Source organism: Gouania willdenowi, chromosome 14, assembly GCF_900634775.1.
Source record: "Gouania willdenowi chromosome 14, fGouWil2.1, whole genome shotgun sequence".
NCBI classification, from domain to species: domain Eukaryota; kingdom Metazoa; phylum Chordata; class Actinopteri; order Blenniiformes; family Gobiesocidae; genus Gouania; species Gouania willdenowi.
The window spans coordinates 11,052,448-11,079,948 of record NC_041057.1 but is presented as its reverse complement, the minus strand read 5'-3'; the positions used below and the strand labels follow the sequence as shown (position 1 = coordinate 11,079,948).

General features: G+C 42.1%; 1 protein-coding gene across 3 annotated transcripts in view; it reads left to right on the top strand.

Moving 5' to 3' along the window:
- cpeb4b (cytoplasmic polyadenylation element binding protein 4b) overlaps window positions 1–27,501 on the top strand; it is a 48,028-nt gene that overhangs the window by 10,750 nt on the left and 9,777 nt on the right. For all 3 annotated transcript variants that reach the window (XM_028467561.1, XM_028467559.1, XM_028467560.1), the window contains exons 3-4: window positions 19,824–19,914; window positions 22,894–22,944. In XM_028467561.1, coding sequence (XP_028323362.1) covers window positions 19,824–19,914; window positions 22,894–22,944 — 142 coding nt within the window. The remainder of the gene's footprint in view (window positions 1–19,823; window positions 19,915–22,893; window positions 22,945–27,501) is intronic.

Here is a 27,501-nt window from a genome sequence, read left to right as displayed (position 1 = left end):
AACCACCTTAGACTCACCATTAACCTTACAAGAATTACAAAATGCTTTAGATAGCATGTCAACAGGCAAAGCACCAGGTCCAGATGGGTTCCCTGCTGAATTCCTTAAACATTTCTGGTCAATGCTGGCTCCACTATTTTTCAGAGTAGTAACAGAGATCAAAAATAAAGGGCATGTAGGAGGTCACATGAATACAGCGAACATTAAATTGTTACTTAAACCAGACAAAAACCCCATATTACCCTCAAGCTATCGTCCCATCTCACTTATTAACACAGACTTAAAAATTATTTCCAAAGCACTCACATCCAGGTTAGAGAAAGTAGTACAGTCAATTATACACCAAGACCAGACAGGTTTTATTAAAAATAGACACTCCACAGACAATGTGAGAAGACTGTTTAATGTGATCAACATGGCACAGAACTCTAAAAAGAAAACAATAATCTTGTCACTCGATGCAGAAAAAGCATTTGATAGAGTAAACTGGTCATTCCTCCTAACTGTCCTTGGCAAATTTGGCTTCGGAGAATCATTCATACAATGGATCTCCACCCTGTACAATAAACCTAAGGCCTCAGTAACCACAAACAAAATAACATCCCAAAGCTTCACACTGCAGAGGGGAACCAGACAAGGCTGTCCACTCTCACCTTTGCTTTTTGCAATATTCGTTGAACCTCTCGCAGCAGCTGTACGTCAGAACTCTGTTATTAAAGGAATCCACTCATCCATCTCAGAACACAAAATTAATCTCTACGCGGATGACATTTTACTCTATTTGGAAGAACCGCAATCCTCTTTAGAGGAAGTATTTAATCTAATAAACAGCTTCTCTAAATTATCAGACTATTCCATTAACTGGACAAAATCATCAATCCTCCCTTTGACAAAAAACTCTTGGAATCCTGCACACCAAAATCCACAACACCCCTCCACCACAAATACAATTAAATATCTAGGTTTAAATATATCACCAAACTTAAATGAATTAATTAAACTAAATCATGATCCGATGTTGGACAAAGTCACAGAAGATCTGCGGAGATGGAACAATCTCCCCATCTCACTACTTGGCAGGATAGCCTCAGTTAAAATGAAAATCTTACCAAAAATAAACTACTTGTTCTCAATGATACCACTAAAACCACCAAAACAATGGTTTCAAAGATTAGATTCTACAACTACAAAATTCTATACTAGAAATAAAAAACCTAAAATAAGCCTTTCTACCCTTCAAAAAAACAAAGACGAGGGTGGTTTAGAAGCCCCTAATTTCATGCATTATTACTTAGCAAACCAAATACTATATTTAACAGAATGGCTAAATCCAAAAGAATACTACAACACCTGGCTAGAAATAGAACAGTTAGACTGCAAACACATTAAACTCTCTGATCTCCCTTTTATCACTGCGACCCTCAAACATCACAACTGCTTTAAAAACCCACTAATTGCCTCCACACTGACTGCATGGTGGAAAGCCCTGGACATCACAAATGGCCAATTAAAAACTAGTATACTCTCTCCAATCTGGCACAACCCCGACTTTAAAAATAAAAAAACACCACTCTATCTGAAGACATGGGAAGAGAGTGGAATCACTCATCTCCAAGACCTTTTTGAAAATGACAAGATCAGGTCATATAACAATCTAACCCAAGCATTCGATATAAATAAAAGTAACTTTCTACAGTACTTACAAGTAACAGAGACAATAAAGAAAACCACTCCACTAGACTTAACTACGTTACAACCTCCAGAACTGGCTATATATATGAAAAAAATCTCAACAAAATCAAAAAAACTCTCAAAAATATACAGAGCGCTTTCGAACACTAACTGTAATTACTTACCAATCGCGAAGTGGGAGGCCGAACTCTCAATCACCCCGAGCACTGATTTCTGGGCAGAAATTTGTTGTAATACTTTTAAGATGACAAAAAACACAAACCTTCAGCTAATTCAATACAAGGTCCTCCACAGATCCCACATTACCCAACAGAAAATGCATAAAATGGGCTTCTCAGCAACAGACATCTGCTCTCAGTGCACCCAGAATACAGCGGATTCCTATTTACATGCCTTATGGCTTTGCTCCCCAGTTCAACACTTTTGGATTCTAATCACTGAAAAACTGTCCTCCATTTTGGACTACATAATTCCTTTATCTCCAAATCTTTGTTTGATTGGAGACCTGACAATGCTTCAACCTCCAGCAAACCAATCACAATCAATCCTTGCGGCACTAGCCATAGCAAAAAAAACAATATTACTAAATTGGAAAGACAAAAAATCCTTAAACATAAACCAATGGCAAAATCTCCTCACAGAATTTATTTCCATGGAAAAGATGTCTGCTCTCAGAAAACAAAAAAAAATAACGTGCTTTGAGGAGCGTTGGACTCCTTTTTTAATTGCATTAAATCTAAATTTTTAAAAGCCTGATGATCTAGCCTGCAAGCGACTGCCAGCACCACTCTTTACTAACGCACTAGCCCAACTGTAGGCCGGGGCCGCCTTGGGCCTCTGGGGTGGTCTTGGTCAGGATGGCTGGGGTGGGTTGCCGGGGTGCCTTGTTGCCTCAGCACGGGTGTGCATTCCTTCTGGGTGTTCACGGGGTCCCGGGGCTGTTTGATTTGGCGCCGTTGCCCCTTGCATGCGCATCTGGTTGGTCTCTGGGGCTGGGGCCCTGCGTGCTCCCCTGCCGCTCCTTCCCCTTGCTCCCTGTCCCCCCGTCTCGTCCTCCCCCCCTCCTCCTCCTTTGCTCTTGCGCCCGCCATCCTGTGGGGTTGGGTTTGGGGGGCTCCCGTTGGCCTGGGGCGCTGGTGGGGGGGCTGTGGCTCCCGCCTGGGGGGCGGGCGGTGCCGTGCCGGGTGGGTTGGCTGGGGGGTGGTCTCGTTGGGGGGCCTGGGGTGGTGGGGTCCTTGGCTCCGGTCCGGGGGGATCCGGGGTGGGGGTAGCTTTGGGGGTGGCTGCTGCCCGGGGTCGGCGATTGCCTCCTGGGTTGCTGGGTGGCGGGGTGTGGCTGTGGGTTGCTCCGTCGGCCCTTGCGGGTCCTTGGCTTGGCTCCCTGGGGCGCACCTTTTCTAGGGATGTCGCTTGCGCGACGGGCTAGGCGGGGCCCCCTCGGGGGCTTTTTGTACGACCGCAATGGCCGGGGTGTGGACGTTATGGCTAGGGGGTGAGGTGAGGGGTGCTATGGGGCCTCCCCGGGGGTCGTATTGGGCGGGTGTGCGGGGGCGCGGCGCGTGGTTCCTGGCCCGGTGGATCCGCGTTGGGATTGGCTGGTCTGCTGGCTGGGTGCACCGGGCGCCGTGGGCGCGATTCCGGGGCGGGGGTGCCCCGGGGGCGGATCCTTGGGCTACGTGTCCGGGGAGGTGCTCTCCGGCCATCTGCCCGGGGACCGGCCGCGGCTCGTGGCGGCGCTGCGCGGCCTTGGGCGGGGCGGGGCTGGTGGCCTTGGGCCCGCTGTTGTTTGGGGTGTGCTGGCGTCGGGGGGGTGTCTCGTGCCGGTGCGTGGGTCGTCGGGGATTGCCTCCGTGGGGGGGGGGGGCTCTATTGGCGCCGTTGGTGTGGGGGGGCGGTTCCGGGCTGGGGGTGCTTCGGTACTCTGGCTTGCCGGTCCGTGGCTGGCGGGGTGGCCCTGCTTGGCGGTGGATGGCGTCCTCTCTCGTCGGGGGGGCCGGGGCCGCCTCCCGGTGGAGAGTGTTGTATCGTGGCGCCGGGTGGGCCTGTGCTGGCCCTGGTGCGGGCATGGGCCTCCCCCCCGCTCGGCCGCTCCCCTTGGTGGCGGGGTGGCGTTGCTCCGGGCCGGCGGGCGGCGGGGGTCGCCCCCTGGGGCGCCGGGGGATGTTGTTGGTGCCTGGCTGTGCCCGGGGGTGGGGGGTGTCGCCGTGCTCCGCGGGGCCGGCGCGGTCTGGGGGGTGCCGTGGGGGGGGGTCTCCGGCTGTGCTGTTCCGGGGCCCGCAGTGCCACTTGCCCGTCTGCGCCATCTACCCTCTCGCGTGGCCCGCCACGCGGACGGGCCCGGCTCACACTGGACAGGCCTCCTACATGTTCACTTCACCCCACTCCCAGCTGGTCTGGCTCACTCACAAAATGCACCACACACCAATACCCAACCCTTGGGGGGCTGGATGGTGGGGCTGGGGGTGGAGGGGGCCGCCACCTGTGTTACTATGTAGTGGCGTGGGGGCGGCCCTCCCACCTCTAGTTGCCCTACTAATCCCTCCAATTTTAATCGCATCTCAACATGTCACCCCCCGGAGGGTGTATCATCTTTTACACCCTCCGGCCTATTACACCACATACACATAAATCCACAGAGGCTCGAGGGGGAGCACCGCTCCCCTCCATCCCCCTTCTTTTAATTACACCCCATACATTCACCAAACACACACATTCACACAGGGGATCGGGAAGTGCCTCTCCATTGGGGAATGGAGAGGCCCCATAACAGGGTGGTGGGTTGGTACACATATTTGGGCCTCTCCGGTGGGGGCCTGGCCCCTCTGTTGGTGGCTGGGCCACTGCATAGAGCAAAAGCACATCAAGATGGTGCGGTCGGGCGTGGCGGTGGGTCTCGGGGGGGCTTTGCCGGGGTCTCTCCTTGCGGGGTCTTTCCGGGCTGTGTCGGCCGGGTGGGGCGCGGGGGTGCCTCTCCCCCTTGGGTGTGGCTTGGTGCTTGCTTTGTCTCCTGGTGGCCTTGGGGGCGGGCCCCGCGGTGTGCGGGCCCGGGGCGGCCTGCCTCGCCGGTTTGGGGGGTGGGTGTGCTGGGGGGGTGCTGGTGTCCTCGCCGGGGTTGGGGCGGGGTTGCTTGGCGCCTCGGGGTGATGCTGTTTACTGGGGGGCGGCGCTAGCTGTTCCGGTGGTGGAGGTTGCTGTCGGCCGCCTGGTGGGTCTATCCTGCCGTTTGCGGACTGGTGGGTGGGTCCGGGGCATCTTTGGCTGGGGGCTGCTGTCCCGCACTTGATGTGTGCCGTTGGGGTGCCTCCGTCCCCGCGGTGGGGATCGCCGGTTGCTCGCGGGCCGGCGGGGGGCGCTGCTCCGTGGCTGGCGCTGTCCGGGGGGCGGCGGGCCCTGGGCTGCTGGCCGTGGGCTGTCCGGGGCTGTGCGGTCCTGCTGGGCCGTGGCCGGGTCCCGGGCGGGGGTGGGGGATGCGTCCCGGGGGGCTTGGCCCGGGGGCTTGCCCTTGGGGGGTCCTGGTCCCGGGGGGTGCTCCTGGGGCCCGGGGTGCTTGGCCTGCTGGCCGGGCCGGTCCTGGCGGGGGTCTTTCGGGGCGGGTGGCGCGTGCCGCGCCCTTGCGTACCTACTGGTGCGGCCCCTGCTTGGGCAGTGCCCCGTGAGGTAGGGTGTCGGGGGCCGGAATAGGGGGCCACATCCCGGCGGGGCGGTCTGGCTTGGCCCTTGGAGGGGGCCCTGGCTTTAAAAAAAAAAAAGAATTGAAGCTCGTGGCGCGGGCGGCATCAGTGAAGGGTGATCTGGGGCGCCGTGGGGGGCTAGGTTGGGGTGCCTGGGGGCCGGCGGGGAGACTCCCAGCGGCCCCCTGGTGCCTTATGCGGCTTGGGGTGTGGTCGTCCTCCCTGGGCGGGCTGCTCCTGGTGCTGCATCCGTTCCGGGTCCTTCTGGCCTGGGGTCGGGCCCCTGCTGGCTCTGGGCTCGCCGGCGGGTGCCCACTGGCTGCCTGTTCGGCGCGGTTCTGGTCGTCTGCTGGGTGTGGGCTTCGGCTCCTCCGCTGGGGCCTCGGGCAGGGAGTTCTCTGGGCCCTCCCCTCGGGGGGTTAGGCGCGGGGGTGGGGTGGGGGGGTGGGGGGGTCGATGGGGTGGGGGGTCTGGGGGTTGGGGGTGGGATCGGTGGCGTGGTGCGCTGGGTCCTTGGCTCCTTGGGGCTTTCTCGGGTGTGTATGGGGGGGTGATGGCTGCCTCTCGGCTTGGGATCTTGGGGGCGTTCGGGGGACTGCTTGGCCGTGGGGTGGTCGCCGGGGGCCCTTAGGCTGCCTGCTCTTGCTGCTGGCCTGACTGCTTCTTCGGGCCCGGGGGCGGCTCTTGGGTTTTGCAGTGGCGGTACTTGGAAATACATTTGTCATGGATGCACTGGCCTTGGGCTGTGGGATAACACTCATACTGGGCTCAACCTTAGACACGTTGTTCCCAAATACCTGTTTTATGGAATTTCCACTCACCTCTTCCTCTGTTCACAGCCACCACCATTATTCCTAAACCACACACTGGTCACCAAACTGGCTTGACAACACAACAATAAACACAATATACACAACCACAATTTCACATCGCATCACTTAAAACTATTCCTCACCCATTCCATATCCTATCTTGTATCCCTCTTCCCTGCTAACTTCCCCACCCCCCTCCAACCCCTCACCTTGGTGTAACACTGCCCTCTCTTTTTTACATCCTCCCTTTAATAAAGTATTTCTTACCCTTCCCTAGGGAGGGCTGGTGACGGTCACAATTATGCAATGAAATAAATAAATTTATTTAATTGCAATAATAAAATATGCATTGCTGTCAAAAGATTGCACTTCTTGTAGTGTTAACCTTCGAAAGCATGTGCAGACAAGGTAAAAAAAAAAAAAAAAAAGAAAAAAAAAAAAAAAAAAAAAAAAAAAGGTATCGTATCGGAAGTGAAAAAGTTGCACTAGGATATCTCTGTCTCAAATATAAATTCAAAGTTTAGAACATTTCTGTCCAAAATACTAAATTATATCGGTTCCTTTAATCTTTCATTTTTCACTTTTTAAAAACTAAATAAACGTGTCCAACAGGTTACACTGCAGACCTGTTTGGAGCTCTTTGTCAAAAATAAAGTGGACAGCAGTGGAAATCACAGGGTTTGGGGTAGATGATATAATAATAATCTACAGGACAAATGAACAAAACATCTTAAACCACCAGGTTTCCTTGTAGAGCAAAAATAAAAAAAAAAAAATGTTCAAATGCAGCAGCTTTGTGGATATTTAAATGTAAACATAGAATCATAAATAAATTGCAACAGCTTACAGAATAAAAGTTCCTAAAAGTCAAAAATTCTGCAGAAATAATAAAGTGCATCATGTGTAACATTTTCATAATTCAACGGGTAATGACTGATTGAATATAGCACAGTTTAGTTGTTTTTAGTCTTATTGTAGTTACATTGCATTACATTTTCCCCTTGATTTTCAAAGGCTGTGAACTACATCATTTTCCACATAGTATCTTTGCTCTTTTCACTGATAAGCGCTCACAGTGGGCCACTGGCTCTTTGCTCCGCTAGCTTTAGCTTTAGCATTAGCTTGATTGCTAGCTTTAAATGCTGCATACTCAGCGGTGTGGTGGTATCTTAAATGGTGAATGAGGTAGTGTTTTGTTTTCAGCTCCACCAAGACTTATTTCCGCGTTACAGGAATTACAAATTGCGATCTTTTGCTCTTTCTTTTTTGTATAATACTGCCGACATGCTAAACTAACCGTGCTCGGGGTGACTGTTATTGTTATCCTGTGTAGCAGAGGTATGCGCACGCACACACGACCTGGTGGGCGGGCCTGTTAGTCATCTCACAGCAGAAGAGGACAGTGGCTGACTTTAAGACCTTTGCGGAAGTAGAAAAGATCGGTTAAATATGCAAGGATCGACCGATCGGCACCGGTCGATCGGTACGTCTTTTATTAATGTCTTTTATTAATGTCTTTTATTAATGAACAATTTGAAGAAGAAGAATGCACATCAATGTAAAGCACTTTGAGTTTCTATGAAAAGCACTATATAAAATCCGATGCATTATTATTATTTCTTTTGACAGTGAATTTTTTTGTCATTGCCGGATCATTTACGGTATATATTGAATTTTGTTTTTTTGAGCACCATATTTAATCCTTATTAAGTACCGATCAATATTTGTTTAGTTTTGTTTCCTAATAAGGAAATGCTTGAATCAGATCAACTACAGTAGCATTGTTCTCATGCACTCATGATAGTCCAAGGGCAGATGGAGGATGACGGTGAAAAGGCTTTTGTTGAAGAGCCGGGGAGAATGACTCATGTCGATGGAACAAATGATAAAATACTAATTTCTGTCTACTTAAAAAAAGATTGAACAATGTTACCGGGTAATCATTTTGTATTTGATTGCAAGGTTCTTAAACGGGGTTAGGGCACTGCAGTGGGGAGTAAAAAGAAAAAATTATTTGTTTCATATAATTTCTTGATAATTAGAATTTTATGTTTAGTAGGTTATTTAATGTTAATCTGTTCAGAGCTTCTCCAAAGCACAGCCTGTTTTCGAACCATAAAAAGTTTGTGTTGGTTAACAAAATGTGTCACAGGTTGAAAAACAGGGCGAGTGATAATACTGTCAGTGTTCTTTTCCTTGTTGTGTGTCAGGCATACTGATAATGTAAAAACACCAGATGACTGCAGTTATCTTGCATTTAAACTTTGAACTCTGCTCCTGTTTTGAAATATTGCTACGAGTCACATTCTTTGGTGTTTATTATTCTGACAAAGTTGAACGCCTTTAATGTGAGCTGATTTTCCTGTTTCTTGTGCTTCTGAATGCTGTTTTGACTACAGTCACATCTTTCTTTGATGTCTGGAGTAATGTCACGTCCCTCACACATAATAATTCAACAGGGAGGATTCTTTTGCTTTGTATGCTTTAAAAATGAAGAATATATCCTCTATATTATGATAAACCAATATCATAGCTCAGACAACCGTTCGTCAGTCTTAAGTATACTTTGTTCTTTAAAATAACCGACACAAAAACATCCCCATATGTTTTTCTTAATTTACTTGCAAGTAATTTCCTTTTGTAAAATTCCGGGAACAAAAGGTTTGCTTTTCTTTATCTCTTCCAACATAAGTTTAATAGTCGTGTGTCTGTTTTGATCTTACACAGCTCAGATGACTGACCACACATGTTGCTTCCAGGTTTGGTATACGACATCATGCAGTTTGTGTTTCTCAGAACCGAGCAGACCCCTTTAGCAACTCGAGTCACGCTGATCTACTCGCAACCTTCTCCAACTGCTGCTGCACATAGTTTCCATTTTAACACTTGCATGAGACACGAGGAATCAGTGGCTAAGCTTCAAAATGTTCATCATTCTGCTTTTGAACCGTTGAGGGCGTATCCTTTTTCGTCATATCGCTTATTCATAGTGCAGAGTGCAAACACTTTAAGGGCACGTTTACAACGGCCAATGCTAAAGCCTTTTAACCGCTCCAGGATTAGTTTGCCTGGAAGGTCTGCTTCAGTTGGGGCCGGTGTGAACATGCAAACAAGATGTAGGGAGAATTAGGTATGCAAATTCTATAGCAATTGTTTTGTCCGACATTGGAGCCTTTCCAATTGAATCCACACTTCTGGCCAAGAGCTGACTGACAACTGCAGCACTGCAGTGGAAGTTAATTAAAGAAAAACACCATAAAACATTAAAAATGGCTAAAATGTAGATGGAAAGCAGTGAATACAGGCAGGTGCGTGTGTGGATGTTTGAGGAAACTCACCAGAGTCATGAGGATTTAGCATGTGTCGGCCAGGACTTGGGCTGGGCAATTTATCGAGGTTTTCTATTTTGGCGATATAGAAAATGACAATATCTCCTATATCAATATACTGTATATATAGATATATATATATATGTATTATTTTGTATCTCACTACTTCTCAGCATGAAAAGCACAGTTAAGATGGATCACTGAGGCGTCCTAACACAAACCTTCACCTAAACGAGCCACACTATAGAACTCACTCACATATGCTGTACCTTATAGGAGAAAAAGCCAAAAGTGCTTTTTGTGAATAAATGTGCTTGTGTGGCTTTATATCAGCAAATTTAACCTGAATAGTTTTTCTGGTAAAACTCTATTAGAATTGAAAATATCGAGATTCATATTGTATATATATCGAGAAAAAAATTAGGATATGAGTTTTGGTCCATATTGCCCAGCCCTAGGGCAGACTATGCAGCTTGGTTTTCCCTTAGTGTTGTTTACAGGTACAATGGACTGTGATGTGATGGGGAAAGTGCACGGCAAGTCACTGACTCGCTTAACCTTGACCCCTTTATTATTTTTATTATTTTTTTTACTTCTGAAACTAATTTCCATACTTTTTAATCTGAGATATAGAGCAAGCATTTTAATAAATTTCCCCCTGGGATGAATAAACAAAGTACTTCTGATCAAAAACTCTGTAACAGGTTATGGGGTTCCCCTTTCAATTTGACAGTGTGCGGAGAACACAAACTGAGCCAAATCAAGTGTTAAAAAACCATCAACTGTTTTCCTCTCATTCTCCCCAAATTCAGGTCTATCGGACCTACTTCTACCTTTAAGCATTATAAATCATGGCTATTCAACTCCAGTCCTCAAGGCGGAATTTTGGATGATGTCCTGCTGCTACAATGCACCGCATTGCCAGGACAATCTCCTTAATAGGCAGAACATGCTGAGTAAAAACACGTTATGTTTAACCAGGACCTGAATAACCCTTGATTAAAACCTCCCCTGATGCTGCTGTATTGTCGCTCAGCGCTAAATGTCTTTTGGGGAAAGGGGTGGGATTTGTCTTGTAAAGGAGTCGATTAGGTCATATGCCAAGCTGTAGAAGTATCACTTGTAGTTGGTAGGGGTGGGACAATACACTGTTCATAATACTATAAGATATGAGGTAATGGGTTCACATTCACAAGATGGATACAAAACTATATTTTGAAAAGGGAAAAGACCAAAAAAAAAACAGAAATTTATGTATTTAATGTAATTATAAACTAACATATGTTTCACTTTAAACTCTGAGCTTTTCATGTTTCAAATTGATTATAAAGTATAAAATAAGCAGTAAAGTCTTTTCCTTTGTAAAGTGCTACTGCCAATCTGAAACTAGAACTACACAGCTTATATATAGTCATCATGATATCCTTTAAAATAAAAAAAAAAAAAAGTGAAACAGTCTAAAAGTATAGATTGTTTATGCATCACACGCACTTCCTTTGGTGGCCTGTGGGGGCAGCAACATGCCTCGGCCTCATCGAACAACAGTGGACGGTCGAAAGAGTCAGCACAACATTGCACAAGATACAATATGTCTGCGTTTTAATATCACAAGAGTGTCCCACCCCTTGTAAATGGCTAATCAAAATTGGCTGTTCTTTCATAAGTATTTTGTTGGCAGTTACAAAAGTCATTTTGTAACTGTAAAACACAAATTAATAACCCATGTCTCTTTAAAAATTCCATTTAAATCGCACATGATTTTATAAAGGAATCATTGAAGCTAAGAATAATGTTGCTCAATGTTGTCTGTAGCTGTGCTTTGTGGTCGTCACTGTCTACAATTGCTTATTGTACGCGGTGTGGCTCATTCATCCACTGACTATGTAATGAGAACGTCTTTAGGATGTTGCTAATCCTTCCCAATTTGTTTATGGGAAAATAGAACAGGTGGTATTTGGATGTTTAATCTTGTTCTAAAGATGCAAAGTTGATAAAACTGTAGTAAATGCTTAACTTTTTCAGGGAAAGGTACAAAAAGTAGCATTTTAATCATTTAAAAACGATTGAAAATAAAGTTATCTGTAAGTTAGGAGATGTAAACATTAAATATCGCTAAAGTCTGATAACTGAATAGATCAAGGTTTCTCCATCTGCAGTTCTATAGATCAGATTGAACACTGGATGGCTATTTTACATTATTATTTCAGCAGTTCATGTCTGAGGTAAAGATTTCTTGCTCACCAGGTATACAGCAAATTACCGACAGCTTCATAAAGGTTTTAGTAGACATCATGCAACAAATGTAAAGATGTTTGAGGTAGATTTGCAATTTGGAAGATATTTCAGTCAAATTGCTGTTCTAAAGCACCAGGGAACACAGATGGAGGACATGTTCTGCTACTGCAGCTATGAGGGCCATTGCTGTATTAGAGCAGCTTTAGTGTTGGGGATGGGCCAACTCACTGGTGCTGACTGATCACGTGCTGTTCAGCCAGTACTGAGACTTGGACAGTTGAACTCTGCACTGTAAGGAACATTTTCTTGTTTTTATCCTGTGTCTGCCCTTTTTTTCCTCTCTAACACTTCACTCATGACTTTCAGCCACAGATGCTTGTCAGGGTGTCAGGTGGACTTGGCTGATTCAGACTGGGAAAATTTGGCCGGTGACCAGGCCGAGCTCTGCAGAGGCTAAAGATGAGTGGGCAAAGACAGGATATTGTCTCAGTAAGATGTCTGAGTATCTGTTGGTTACAGTTTTCTACTCAGTGTTTGTGTTGCCTAGAAATACTTCAGGTGGAGTTATTGTCTGGGATGAGCTTTGTATTCTGCGTGGACGCATACACACAACAAAATAATAAGATTCTGTTAGTGTAGTGAGTGCAGATTTTCAAGTGGTACTAAAGGTCTCAAGTGTGCAAATTACCTTAAAATTATGGGCAATATTTTTTTACATTTTGATTAATCTCGTCTATTGCTTTAAAGAAATTATTGATTTATTAGAAGATTTTGATCAAGTACCCCTACGATTAATTTCATTCCTGATCCACTCATGGTGTGCTACTCGAAGGATTGACTGATATTTTTTTCATTTTTAGGGCTCATGTACAGATACTGATAATTATTAGTAATCAAGGAAACAGATAACCGATATTTAGAACTGATATTTATTTACTATAAAAGAAAATAAATAATAATTTTGGTGTCAAAATGTTGAATAACATGACTTGGATTAGACTGAGTACAGTATACTGTTTGTTTAGTTTTGTACACCGTTCTTTGATTAAAAAATACCATACACTGTAACAGACTCAGACACAAATCTTAGTTGAAAAGGGTTAAGCAATTTATTTTTCTTATATAAAAAAAAGTGTAGGGATTTCTTGAATTTCACCAAAAAAAAAAAAAAAAAAATTATAAAATAATTCCTTGAATTTTTATAAAATCAAAGTAAAAACTGAACTGTACCATACAGTAGTGAAAATGAGAGAAATGATCTGAAAACTTAAAAGTGCAGGGATCTTCTAGCAGCATTGCTATGTAGCCAATCAGTGGGGGCTGTAGGCGGGACATTGTTACACAGCCAAGAGCGGTGAGTATAGAGGAGAGAGCTGGCTGTATAAGAGCCAAAGAAGCACATATTAAAATAAACATATTTTATCGGCTCTCGGTGGAAGAAAAAGCCAATACCCATTATTATAAAACTGCTAAATTTCAGCCGATGGTATCGGCCTTGCCGATTATTGATCGATCCCTATGCTACTCCTTATGTACTGCAATGTGATCCAAGGATTTAAGTTGACCAAAAATAGCATTATTATTGAAGCAAAATTGGACATTAGAGATGTTGGCAAACAGTGAAATGAAAGATGGTAAAAATTGTGACCAAAATCTGCTAAATTCTGATTTTTTTATATATATCATAGGATATCATATTTTCTAAATTGTTTTAAAAAAAATGATTATTTAAAACAAATCAATAGTATATTGTAATAATATTATAATTGATGATAATGTTTGTATTTATTTTTATCTGGTTGATACAGGCTCAATACAATGTCCGCTCAACACATGTATTATGAAGCAAAAAGAAAATCTCATTCTCTGCGTCTCGCCCACACAAGCTAATGATGCAAAATGAACATCAGGATAAATAGCAGTTTCTAATGTAAGCCAAATGCTTTCTAATACATTAAACATGTTTATCACTGTCATATTTTAATAAATAGAAAAGAGTGAGAACCTTAATCATCATAGCTGGGGAAAAAATAGCAAAACTTTGTCACTATGACTCGAAATCTTGAACATTTGAAGGTTGTATAGGTTTTTTTTTTTTTTTTAACATTTTAAAAAGAATTTAAAAAATCCAAAAATGTTTTGTGGCTGTCTGACTCTCATGCACATCACATGCCCACGTACACATCTTTGTACACTAGGAAACAAATCCAAGCCATTTAACTGTTAAACCCCAAGGCTGCAGCCATTGTCTATTGTTTGTGTGACAATGATGCCAGATGAGAGAATTGTTTCTTTATATTAATGAGTAGCCTGGGCAGCAATGGTGGATGCACTAGTCTGCTGCCCGTACAGCTTGCTGCACCCTTCTGACATCCTCGACTAACACTGAAACCGGAAAGGAAAAAAAAAAGCACACATTAGTGTGAGAGACACACGCACTAATAGCTGTGTGCGCAACTTACAATTAGTGTCTGGCCTAACAAAGGAGGACAAAGCTGGGTTTATGTGAAAGTGTCATATTGTATTTAGCTAAGTGTGTTGCTTAGCATAAAGGAGTCTAAAGCCCAATCAGATGTAACACTGTGGAGAATCCTGCCTCAATGTACTAACGCTATTCAACCGACACATAGTAATTGGTTGTTTCTGGCAGTTGGGGGTATTTCTGTCATAGCAGGTCTTTGAAATGCTTGACCAGGAAAAGAGATAATGGCAGGCATCAAAGGTTCACCTGCTTCCCTTTCCTGTCCTGCTTTCTTCTCTTTTCATGTCGCCGTAGCTCACTGCTTCCCTCTCTGCATTCACTGATCTCTTGCTACGCCATTTCCTGCTTTCTACCTTTCCTTTAGACTTCCCTCTTCTGTTGTCTCCGATGTGATTCGAAACTCAGGTTCTGACGCTATTTAATATGGGATAAACAAGCATTCAAGTTTAAGTCATTGAATTTACGGCAAGCCATTTTTTATGCAATGACTTAAGGCATTGTCCTGCCTTTCCTCAGCCTTCAGTTTTCTTTACCAGGCGACACTGATGAATAAAGTCAGTCACCCACAACTTTCTCTATGTAATTACTTCTTTCTATTCTAGCTCTCATACAATGCTTGGATTTTATTCTATGCAATTAGTGTTTTTTTTCTCCATCTATTGGAATGTGAACGAGTGCCGCTTTAAACTGTTGCAGCCAATGACATTTATGGGTCTGTATGCTAATGGGATTGCAGCACAATACTTTTGATGGTGGAGTTTTTCCTAAGGTTTTGTTGGGTTCAGATAAGACAAGAAGTGTTTAGAGTAACGTAACGCACGAGTTGTATGTAATAGTGCTCGACCGATTCAGGATTTTTGGGGCTGATACCGATATTGGGGGGCTTAGAAAGCAAATAACTGATAAATTGGCTGATATATTGTTTATTAAAATAGGATCCCCATTGAAGACTGTTCTGGGGGTCCCCACAAAAGTTACTTACAAGCAATGTGAAAATATCCTTTACAAAATCAAAAATGAGTGAGATCTTTCTATACCAGCAGCACCATATTTTTTTTGTATTATCATTATTACATTTTATGAGTTTGGATTAAAAATATTGTTTTTTTTTCTTGTCTGTTTATTTTAGTGGTTTTGTTTCTCAGTGATGGGTAAGCTTGATAAGCCAATCCTCTGCATTCCTTGATGCAATAGCAGAATATTTCAGCAAATCTTCATACAGCATCTCAATTCATTATCTATCCAGGGGGCTTTAATTAATCCAACCTTTTAATTGGAACATGTTTATTACAGACAACAGAAAATAATTCCATAAAAGTAAATAATGCAGTCAGCATGTGAGCAATTTTTGAAGTAATCTACAAAATATTTTTTATTTTTTATTTATTTTTTAACTGTCAATATATTCATAGGACCAATTTTGGGAACTTTTGTTTTTATTGTTAACGCTATAATGTTGTGGTCATTAAATCCAACAGGTATAGACACATTTGTAAAGAAATGATCTATACGTGTTGATGAGAGCGTTCCTTCACTATTCAATTTAATTTTTGTTGGCATATTTATGACCTGTGGTAAATTACAGACACAGCTGCACCGCTCAATTTCATTTTCAAATTACAATTGGAAGAGAAGCTGTTAATATTCATATCTCCTGTTTCAATGTTTTTTTTTTTCAAAACGTTTTATGTAGTTGTCGAGTTTTCTTCTATTACTTCAATCAATAGATTAATTTCGGACATGTCATGTCAGTTTTCATGTCAAATCCTATAAAACCTTGGAAGGTTGCCATGTGTCCTGCTATATGAGAAAACAATCGATCCCTCCTACTAATAATCTTATTCAATTAAAGATGCCTCTCCTCTTAGTTGTATTTTTTGTTGACCAAAATAGTTAAGGTGATAGTTTTATTTCTACTTACTCATCTACCCCAGGACAGATCTTAATCTTTACTGCAAATAATCCAGTATGTTACTGCCATGTGTTTTATATTTACAGCTATGGCCTTGGGGTATTGTGGGCAAACTCTCATAGATGCACCTGACAAGGAAGTCTACCCCATAAACTTCTCTTGCCCGTAGCTAATGTGCACGTGCGCGGATGTGCACGCGCTGCAATCTGTCAGGGATAAGCACTTTTCTGGTCAGCTGGCCAGTTGTTGAGGGGGAAAGACGCACAAATCTGATGATTAATCACAGTCTGCACCGCTCCGGCTAATGCACCAGGCAGGCCTCAGGTCTACCAGGCAGAGTCCATTTCAGCCACAAAATGAATTCCTATCACCATGAAACCATACACGGTAATTGAATTACTCTGCAGGGCCGCTTCGCCCAGGGATGAGGAAGTATAAATAATCATCATAAAGTCAACAAATCAACATGCTGCACATGGTTAACGGGGATAATCCAGACCAACATTTGGACAAACCCACTGATATACTGTATGTAGGCTACCTCTTTTAGTGACTAGCAGTGGCCATTTCTGGTATCATTTTCTTTCAGTGTTTTGTTTATTTGACCTGAAGACAGCTGTTGAAGCCCACATGTGATAGAGAGGGGAAGGGGAGGGGGGTATGTGAAAACCGTAGACATAGTCTTGGCCTTGAGTCCTGAGTTAATGTTTGTTTTGAGGGAGAGCGTATATTCTGGAGCGGGCTAGGCGTGTTCTTCTACCTTGTCTGTCTGCTTTAGTAGCCTCCTTGATGTAGTTCAGGAAATCCAGCCCAGTTAAAATGCTTTGCCAAACTTGGCCTAGGTTGAGATGTTTGTTCTTGCCAACCTTTCAGTCTCATGTCACAACAGCACTCTCATTCTGTGTGATCAGGTAGTTTCATTTTGGGGGGCCCCAGGGAGGGAATGAAGGAAAAAAACTAGTCCGTCCGCCTGCCTGGAGGATCTCCGGTCACAGGGTTCACTGACGTAGCTCTGTTTTTCTGAATGCAAGCATTTGACCCCTGTAGAGTTCATGATAACAGTGTGCTATGCTAAGCCTCTGGTGGTGCAGCTTGAAGGCTGTTTTTACTGAAACTGTAAAGGTTTGACTAGTTTCTGGAAGGGATCACATACACTGTATATCAGGGGTTCTCAACTGGTCACACCCAGGGACACACATTTTGCCACAGTCATTAAACATACATTAAATCTTTTTTTTAAACATAAATCTATATATTTTCCTTTGCAACATGCATTTCACAGCATGCCTGTCAAAAGAAAAGTTTCTTTCAAAATAAGACGAATCATGAGAGCCAATAAGTATTTATTTTTGACCACCTGGTACAGGTCCGTGACTCACTTTTGGTTCCCCACCCACCAGTTGAGAATTGCTGCTGTAGTTGTATGGGTTAAATTTGTATTATATGGAAAGAGTGACAATTTGACTCACATTGGATAATCTCTTGTTGTGCAAGACATGTCCATTATCATTCAGGCTGAGGCCAGAGATCATCACAAAGGGTTGTTTTTGGTGCCGTGTTTGCCATTTCACTAAAGGCCACACAGTCATCTCATGACACTAAAGATAGTGTAGACTATGTAATGATAGAAAGAGAATATCTAGAGACCAATCTCACTTTATCAGTTATGGTTATATGGAAAGTGAAGGGAGCAAAGATTTAGCATTTGGACTGGAGTCATAACTGAGTGATTTATTTTTATATAGCAAGGATGTAAAAGCTCCATTTTTTTAATTGACATTCATACAACAACCTAAACCTATTGTAGCACAACAAAAGAAAAATTGTCAGCTCCGGGGAGTCTCCTTTCATGATAATCCTTAGCACATTAGTTCTAAGCTAAATATTGGGCTAAACTCCTCTTTGAACATAATTAGTGCCTTTAGATTTATTATCACAATGTATTTTTTTTAAACAGTTTGTACGTGTATTTTCCAAACTTATGCTTATCAGGATTTTCTAGCTTTGTTTTTGTTGAAGACCTGCATCAGTGTTGTGATGCAGCTTTTCACTTTCAGCCATTTGTTTGGTTCAACTGGTGCAAAATGGTAAAAGGGTCATTCCATGTCATTTCAATTAATTTTCAGGACGTCCCACACACACCCAGGAGCCAATACATATATTTGACTAATTATTAGTGATTTGAACAGTCTATGTGCTGTATATAGCTCAAAGCTGATAAAATAACAACCCAGAAACTTTTTTTTTCCCAATTTTGAGGGGCTGGCATGTCCACCAGATGGATGTGTAGCCGATCTTTTTATATATTCCGAGAGAGGTGGAGTTGTATTACTATACCAAATATCAGTTTCTTATTTGATGTAGTTACTGAGATATTGGAAGCTGAAAATGGAAGAAAAATAAGGACGAGCGAAAATGTACACATACACATCTCACTAAATTGGCCATATCTCACAAGGTATTCATCCGATCAAACTATTGAATAATCAACAATTGGTAACAATTTCAGAATTTTTTGAGACCGAAGTGCGTGGGCCATTTGTGAAATGACTTGGAATGACCCAATGATCAAACTTTTATGTTTGCAAAATTGACAATGAGTAAAAATATCAAATGTCAAAAACATTTTGTCAAAAATATTTGTATTTTTCCATTGGAACCTTTTGAAATGCATATGCACGTATTGTGGTTTTCACCAGTGTTGTTTACTTCACAGAAAAAAAGGGAAGCTTTATCAGCGCGGAGGCATGTTGTTATGGGCTGCATATTTAGCCGAGCTGAGGTGGAGTCGAGACAGAAAGCTTATCAGTGGGGCACTGAGAAAATGTGTGCACATGTTTGTGTATTGCTACATCTTTTCATGGTGTGATAATATTTTGGGTACGCACAATGAGTGCATGGGCATGTGTGTGTTTATGCGTGTTTGTGAGATACATCCAGTATGGCTGGTATGCCAACGATGCCCCTATTTTAGGTGAAAAAGCTGTTTAGACTTCACTGGTTGCCAGTGCTTGTTTTGCTTTTGATTAAGGTTTAATGAATGTTTTTATTGCTTAGATATTCAGTTGTTCACAATTAGATCAGTAGTTGACCTAAATATGATAAAAACAAGGACGTGTGTTTCTATTACAAACCAAAAATTGTTACTCTTTATTTTCAGGCCACGGTCATGGGTGTGTTTTTCAATATTGATGTTAAAATCGGGTGTAGTTTACATCCAGTTGAAGCACAATTAGCCTCTTTTATTATTCTCACTATGTTCAGTTTAAGGTTACAGTGTCAGCACTGTTTGCTTAGATTCCAACGCACATTACGATGCCATCTGCCGTGTCCTTTGGATTTTTCTCTGGAGAATAAAATAAAACAAATCATTGAGAAAGCATCTGGCTAATCTGGTTCGTAAATGCGGATTGCTCCGAGCTAAAAAAAAAAAAAAAAAAAAACACCCAGGATTTTTGTGTAACCAAGGACTAATGCCGTCTCAAGTTGTGTAGGTGTCCTTTTTAACATGCCTAGGTTGATTGAGTCAATGTTACGCTTGAAGTTAATTTAATCTGGTCCAGCTACTCTGAAAGGGTTGCCCAGCAACTAAACATTAGGACTGTTTGTTGTATTGGACAAACCTGTGTGATCTTTTTAGACTTTGAAGCAGTTATTAAATGAAATGTTTCTCGCTTCTCCTCTTTTCAGGAACGAACCAGGTCCTTTGACAGCTTTAACATGAACACTCTGGAGAGCTCCCTCATTGACATCATGAGAGCTGAGCAGGATAACCTTAAAGGTGAGAATGACAGCGGTCACACAAACATCCATTCATACTTGTTAAAACATTTTGAGTTGGTGTACATGTAGTGAAGCACTAGTGATCAATCATTACCCCTCAAACATTAAGGCCATTGATTCATTTTAGTTTCAAAATAAAAGCACAATGGTTAATATTACATCTTTATAACCTTTTCTGTCCATTTCCTTACAGTATAGACTTTTGTCAAAAACTCTCGAGATTACATGTGTCAAAGTCAAGGTCCGGCCTTTTAGAGCATCTAATTCAGCCCATAGGAGAAAGTAGAAATCACCAACTAACACATTTTCACTCAGTTGTAGATATTTCCACCCATCCAAATAAACAAATTCAGTAAAACTACACAGTATTTGCAGGGCTTACATGTTTCCTGTGCATATATCACATGCTAGCAGTTATTTTTTTAAATTTTTTTAAAGAACTCCCATTTTTTCCAAAATCTTGTCAAATTCACTCAAATTATTCTACAAAATATCTCCAAATTAAATATAATATATAATATAACCTCAAAATGCTCCGAATTGGGCCCCTGAACTGTAATGAGTGACACTCTTGCTATAAATGTAAACATGCAAAGTTAATATGTTGTAATAACTAATGTTGATATTTATGAATATATGGGCGGACACTCAAATTCTCCAGGGTCTCATGCAAATTCTCATGCAAATTATCCAGGGTCCCATGCTCATGCAGACATTCGCTCCAAAAATAACACTTTGGTTGCTTCTTTTTTGCTACAATCAACAGTTTTAGGAAAATGTCAGTTTGTGTCGCAGCGAGCTCACGCCTCAATCTCAGTGCTACTAAAAGACAACAGCAAAAAGGAAAAGAACACTCACTGAGTATGTGTTTGTGAACTTCCACACGTACGACAAAGAAGCTAAAGCAGTTCGTCATTGGCTCATTCATCTGGACCTGGTCCCACTTGTTTCGGGCTCACCATGCATCAGTGACGATCACTCATTGTTTGTTCTTACAGTGGGTGCAACATGCACTCATTGCAGAACGGTGACGTGAGAAACTGTAGCTCCAGGTATTGGACAAAAGGGAGGAGCAGTGATGAGTATCTGTTTAAAGGAAACACCTTTGATTTCTCAAGGCTTTTTCTCACTTTAGAGGAATCAGGAGGGACTCATTAGTTAATGCTTCTAGTCATGTTTATACACACAATGCATCCTTTGAAAGGCAAGTGAATTTTGCTTCACATTTTATTATTTACTATTTACTTTCTGAAGCTTGTAAAGAAATGTAGACATCTAAGTAGAACTGGTTATTTTTCTCATGCTTGGACATTTTTATAACTTGTGACACTCTTATTTTACTTATGTTTGCAACATTTTTCCAATTTTAAAAGCTCTGTTGAAAACCATTTCATCTGCATCGGTAAAAAATCAAACTATGCAAGAGGTGATAAATACTAATGAAGAAGATGGTTTAAAAACATTGAACTACATTTACATTTTGCCTTTAACAAAACAATCCTGTTCTGAGTCCTTCATCTTTCTGTTTTTTTGCCTTTGGCTTGCTATAAAAATGTTTTGCACTGTTTATTTTCTAACTTATGCTCTCACCTTGTGGAGTCGGTGCTTTTCCAAGTGCAGCATTGACTTAAGTTCTTTATTTTCCCTTAGAGCAAAATAAAACCAAAAACACATAATTACTGAAAGTGTTCTTAGGGCTCTCACTCCCTGTTGCACACACACACACGCACCCACACACACACACACATACGTTTTGTGTTCTCGAGCAAATTGTGATGCTGAGCACCGATTTCCCTTTCAACCGATCATATTGAAAAAAAAAGTGAGAGCAAATGAAGCAGCGAGTGAAAATGTCTACAGTAAAAGTGGCTTTGAATGGCTTCCAGCATTGTCCTGTCTGACAGAAAGGATCCCTCTGTTCAGTCCACACACACACACACGCACGCACGCACGCACACACAGTGTTGTGTTGGCTGTGTCTTTACATGCATGTGTTTTAACTGTAACTCAGTGTGTATCCAGCAGCATGTAAATAAGGTTCACAGAGCGGGCACACACAGGCCTGCAGACACATGATGATGATGATGATGATGATGATGATGATCTGCTGCGTTCACATTCATGCATTCTGCCAGGATTATAAAATTCTGTGTTCTGCTCAGGGAGGGATGATCGTTTTAGCTGCATGAACATCCGGCAAGTATTAGTGATGTACATTTCAGAGGGATATAAAGTGGTTATGCAAGTTTGAGCTTATTTGGCTCTTTACGTCTCATGTTGATTAAACTGAGCGTGTGCTTTGACACCAGAATTGTTCAAATCCAGATCAAGTGATGATATAAGTGATGCAAAGCCACATTGGGCAGCTGTTAAACTCTTTTTTTTTTTCATCATTTCCCCTGTCCGACTTGTGATTGTTTTCTTTTGTAAAGCTCAATGTGTGAGTTTTTCAGGCGGGGCCAACAGATTTCCATGTGACTGAGGCAGCGGTATGCTCCAATCACAGCGCGGTCTGTACTAGCACAACAATGGTTGCACTATTTCAGCTCTTTCAACTCATTATCTCGCTGCAGCGAGCGGGCCTTGCATAACTTTGGCATCATAGCAGGTATTTGTGTGGGTTTGGGTGTGTGTTTGTGTTTGTGTGTGTGTGCGTGCGAGTTGGGCCTGGCAAAGGACTCGATGTAAAATGTAGAATATGAGGTTTAGAGAAACAGAGACAGCTGATGTTTGTCTAATAAGTTCCGAAAGCCAAAGCATTCTCTATATTAACTTCAGAAATCAACTTTGAGCACAACTTTACTTCTGCACAATGTCAGCAGGTGTAATCGGGTCACGAGTCTAAAGCTACATCGTGGTTGCATCTTTTCTTTATCTTTTGAACAAATAGTTTGGATTTCTAACAGATCCTAAAGAAAGCCAAAGCTCCCATAAATATTACACATGATGGATATTTTTCTTCTGTCTTGCTGTGTAGGTCGTCTGGGGTTCCCCCACCCAGGAGCGGATAATCCTCTCCCCCTCAATGGTATGTATGGAACCATGCAAACAGTTCTCAGTGTGCAAACTGAAAAGTAAAGATACAAATTTATGAGAGGAAGTACGTTAAATGAAGTCAGTTAATAAAACCTTTTCTTTTCGGGGAGTATTTTATAAAGTCTTAAAACTTAACTGGGTTAACAAACATGTGGCTAAAACTGCCCCCCTATAGGGTCCATCTGCCATCTGCAAAGAATGAAAATAACATTGAATGATAAATTATGAGGTTCAGCTACAAATATTCTTGCTTTTGTACTGTTTGAACCACTTGGGTTTAAATTGGGCAAAATTTGACATTCTTTTAAGCTAACAAAAAAGTTGAGAGCCATATTGTAAGTAAGTAATTTATTTAATTTATTTATTTAAGCGATTTTTTTTATCTATTTAAGCGCTTTTGCAGATAAAATCACAAAGTGCTGTACAGAGCAGTGGAGAAATGAATACAACAGGTGCAACATCATAAGAATAATAAAACATGGGTGCATTTACTTCATAGGAGCAGCTTCATAAAAGGATAATACAAATTAAAATTCAGTTAACTAAAAGCTATCCTGAAAAGCAAAGTCTTCAACAGTTTCTTAATAGTGTCCACACAGTTGGGCTCCCGGAGAGAATGGTGCAGGTTATTCTAGAGTCTGGGGGCCACAGCCTGGAATGCCAGGTCTCTTCCGGTTTTAGATTTAGTTTTTGGGATCTTTAGGAGACCCTGACCTGAAGACCTAAGGCTGCACCCTGAAGTGTAGGGGCACAACAAGTCCGAGATATATTGAGGGGCGTGGACATGTAACGCTTGGAAAGTCAGAACTAAGATTTTATACTCAATGCCAAACTTGACTGGAAACCAGTGCAGAGTAGAATAAATGGGAGTAATGTGGGGAGTCATGTCCATTTCATTTAAAGCATAAGTGACCAACCAGCCCAGTCTCAGGTAGTTTGTGACACAAGCTGCGTTTCCATTAACCTTAGAAATGTGCAAAATGTGGAAACACCTGCATTTCGGAAAAACACTCAAGTATTGCTAAAACGTTTTTACGCTTTCATGAGGAGGTTTTTCAGACGTTTCGATATTGGAAACACTTTTTTGCAATTAAACGTCACATGATGCAACTTATCTGGTCACATGACGTGACATATCTGGTCACATGACCACTTCTCGCCTGGTACGTGGAAACAGAGACATTTCTTAGCATTGTACTTATAATTATTACTGCCACATTAGATGTGAAACAACAAAGAAATGCAGAGTGTTATAAGGAGGTTCTGAGCATCCGTCTTCTTGCAGCAAAGTCTCATGAGATGAGATTTCACTAGTAACGAGGCTCCTGCCCAAAATAAACTTCAGTGGAAGTGCGTTCAAAGCGCAATTATACTTTATCGGAATTTTAGATATATCGTTTGTATTCAGCAAAAAACTGTAAAGGAAACAGCTACTTACACAAAATGGACAGCACAATTTTCTCATATTTTACGTTCTGCAGGGCACAATATTTATTCGTATTGCCCAGTGCATAATGTTTATGTACTGCGTGACACAATTCTTATTGGTTCTTTGCATCAAGAAATATTGCAGTGCTTTCTGTTGGGGATTGCAAAGTGATGTATTTTTAAAGGGGACATATCATGCTAAATCCACTTTTTTAGCCCTTAAATGCATTTTGTTGTATATTTAGAGTGTTTAGAAGGACAGAAAAGTTCAACTTAGTCTCTTCAGGTGCTTCTTCGATATCTTTATATTCTGTTTTGGTCATATTTTTCAATCTGTTTCGACTTTTCGATTCTCTATTACGTTTTTTGACCAATAACGTCACTTTATTTGCAGCGGAACTCCCAAATTAGGACATCGACTCCAGGCCGAACACTTCGAGCAATCCGCCATTTTTATTTCTCGCTTTTATTTTGTAGTTCAAGCTCAAGGATGCCGAAGTTACGAGAGGATAAGTCAAAATGTTCGGTTGTTGGATGTAGTAACCCACACGCTTCATTACACCGTCTCCCAGCATCAGAACCTTTTCGAAGTGCCTGGTTGAGTTTTATTTTTTATTGAAATGTACCCACATCTGTGGGTAAGGTCATTTTTGTGTGCGCGAAGCACTTCAAGGATGACTGCTTCTGCAACCTCCGCCAGTATAAAGAAGGATTTGCTGAAAGACTTTGTCTGATTGAGGGTTCAATTCCTTCTATCTTTGGAGACGACGAACAGAGCACTTCGGTAAGCTGTAAATAACGCTAAAAAGTGTGATGATAAGACGTCCCTGTCATTGTTTTGTTAGCGCTGTGTGCTCGTTTTAGATCCTTGATGATATGGCCAACGTGATTTAATTTAAGTCTAAAGTTTTCATTAGTCATTTCATTTTGCCGTTTTTGTCTCCGAAAAGACTGTATTAAAATGCATTTAGTGACTTTAGCTTGGCGCTTGTGTCAGCTCACTTGTTAACATCCGTATTAAGACGTTGTTCTGCAGGTTCATCATCTTCATTTTCATCTCGCTCCGCCGGGTCCGACTCTGGCTCGAACATGTAAGGCTGGATGGACAAGTCTTCCGTTGTTGACATTGTGTAAATAACGTGTGAATAAAAAGTTTCTGCGCCGCTACATAATCGTATCTCTTCTATCAAACTACAAAAATGGCCGAACAGGGTGGAGTTGAACCGAGTGTCACCTCTGTAACCTGAAGAGGGGGCGGGGTATGAAGTGTCTCATTTGCATTTAAAGAGACCGCACCAAAACGAGTTGCTCTCAGAAGCACATCAGAAAAGGGGTAGAAAAGGGGCCTGTGGAGCTATAATAATGAGGAGTTCAGACCCAAGCATTGCAGTTCCGCTTTATATAGACCACAACTGTATGATTTATATCTAAAAAGAAAGGATTTAAAGGGAAGTATGGCTATAACCGATACCCTAACCATAACTCAAACCCTGAATGACAGCTTGTAATTGGATTTAATTGCACCAAATAACTTTCAATCAAAACACATCAAGTTTTAAAGTCGTGTCACACAGCATAAAAAAATATAGAAGTCGTGGTGGCACGGACGAAAGGTGAAACTATTATTTTTGTGACGGTGACTTTTCTCCTTCAGGTGGAGATAGTTTATTGTCTTTAAGTTAAATCAATAAATAATATATTATGAAAGTAATTATTTGACTGTTGAATTAAGTCATAAATGTATCACTATGGTAATTTATTTCCTTAAAGACTAACTTTTCAGTTTTTGAGTTTGTTTTTTTTGACCTGAATTGTTGTGCATCATAACCACAAAAAACTGTATTGAATTGAATTCAGGCCTAATGTGGCCTTTTTAATCACAAACGTTTTTTTTTTTGTTACCATGTTGTGCTTGGACAAACATAATATTGAGAAATGGTTTATAGTGCATGGAAGCTGATATAGGATTAGTGCCTTTTTTTAAATTGATTGGTTCATTTGCAAAAAAACAGTTCAGGTGCATTTACTTCAGCAACCTTTTAGCTCAATCTGTGCAGAAAATTACCATTTGCGTTCAAATGCGATCTCGCAATCACAAGCTAAAAAGAGATTATTCATTAACAGAAGCTCAACACTTAGTCGCCCCTGCACACTTATTTCAGGGTAAATGTGCTGGGGAAAGTTAATCTATTGGACTCGAGCCTGGATGTGAAACAGGAGAGGTCTGTAGGTTCTTCAAAAGATTGCAGGGTCACATGGGCAGATCACATGGTCAGGAGCTGTCATCAAGCCCTGAGACAGATGGTGCCAGCGGATAGAGGCTGCACTCCAGCTCTCTCACTCTCCCTCTCTCTCTTTCTGCCTCATAAGCATACACAGATTGCATTTCTCATTCTCTTGATCTCTCGCTCACTCTCATTTTCCCCTCACCCCATACACAGCTTTTTATCAGCTTGTGTCTCCATCTTTTCTCCAATCTATTTCCCTCTCACACATCTTTTTATAGCACTCTTTGCTTTCTTTCAATCTGCTTTCCTCCCCCTCTTTCTCCCTCTCTCTCAATCTCTTTCCTCTCCTTGTTTGTAGCTCTGTTTGACCTTCCACCCAGAGTTAATGTCCATCTGGGGTGGAAAGTCCACAGAGGGAGAAGAGGATTATTGCTAGTGTGTTCTGGCCTCCTTCATTTTCTCTTTCTGACTTGCTTTTCTTTTAATTTTTACATGGGCCGATGCTTAAATCTCCTCAGCGTTGAAGTTTATCGCCAGTTAATTCTATTCAAATATTCAGGTTGGCCACAGGACTGCTTTATCTGCAACAGTCTTAGAAATCCTAGCACCCTGTGGAATATATGGATTATTATAGTACTTCAGGGTTTATTCTGGTATTATGCTCCTGGTATTTTTGTTCCGGTGAATAAAGGACGGGCAATTAAGCTACACCGTCTTGCTTCACGTTTCTAATTACCTGTGATCATTCTGGAGGTTTGCTCTCTAGATGTGTTTTCTCTCTTCTGAATCTGGGTCATAATTAGAAAAAGCGTCTCATTCAACGTGTGCCCATGACGATGCAGTCAAAGGGGGAACGCATCACTCCAGCCGCTGCCAGGCCTTTAATCATCTGT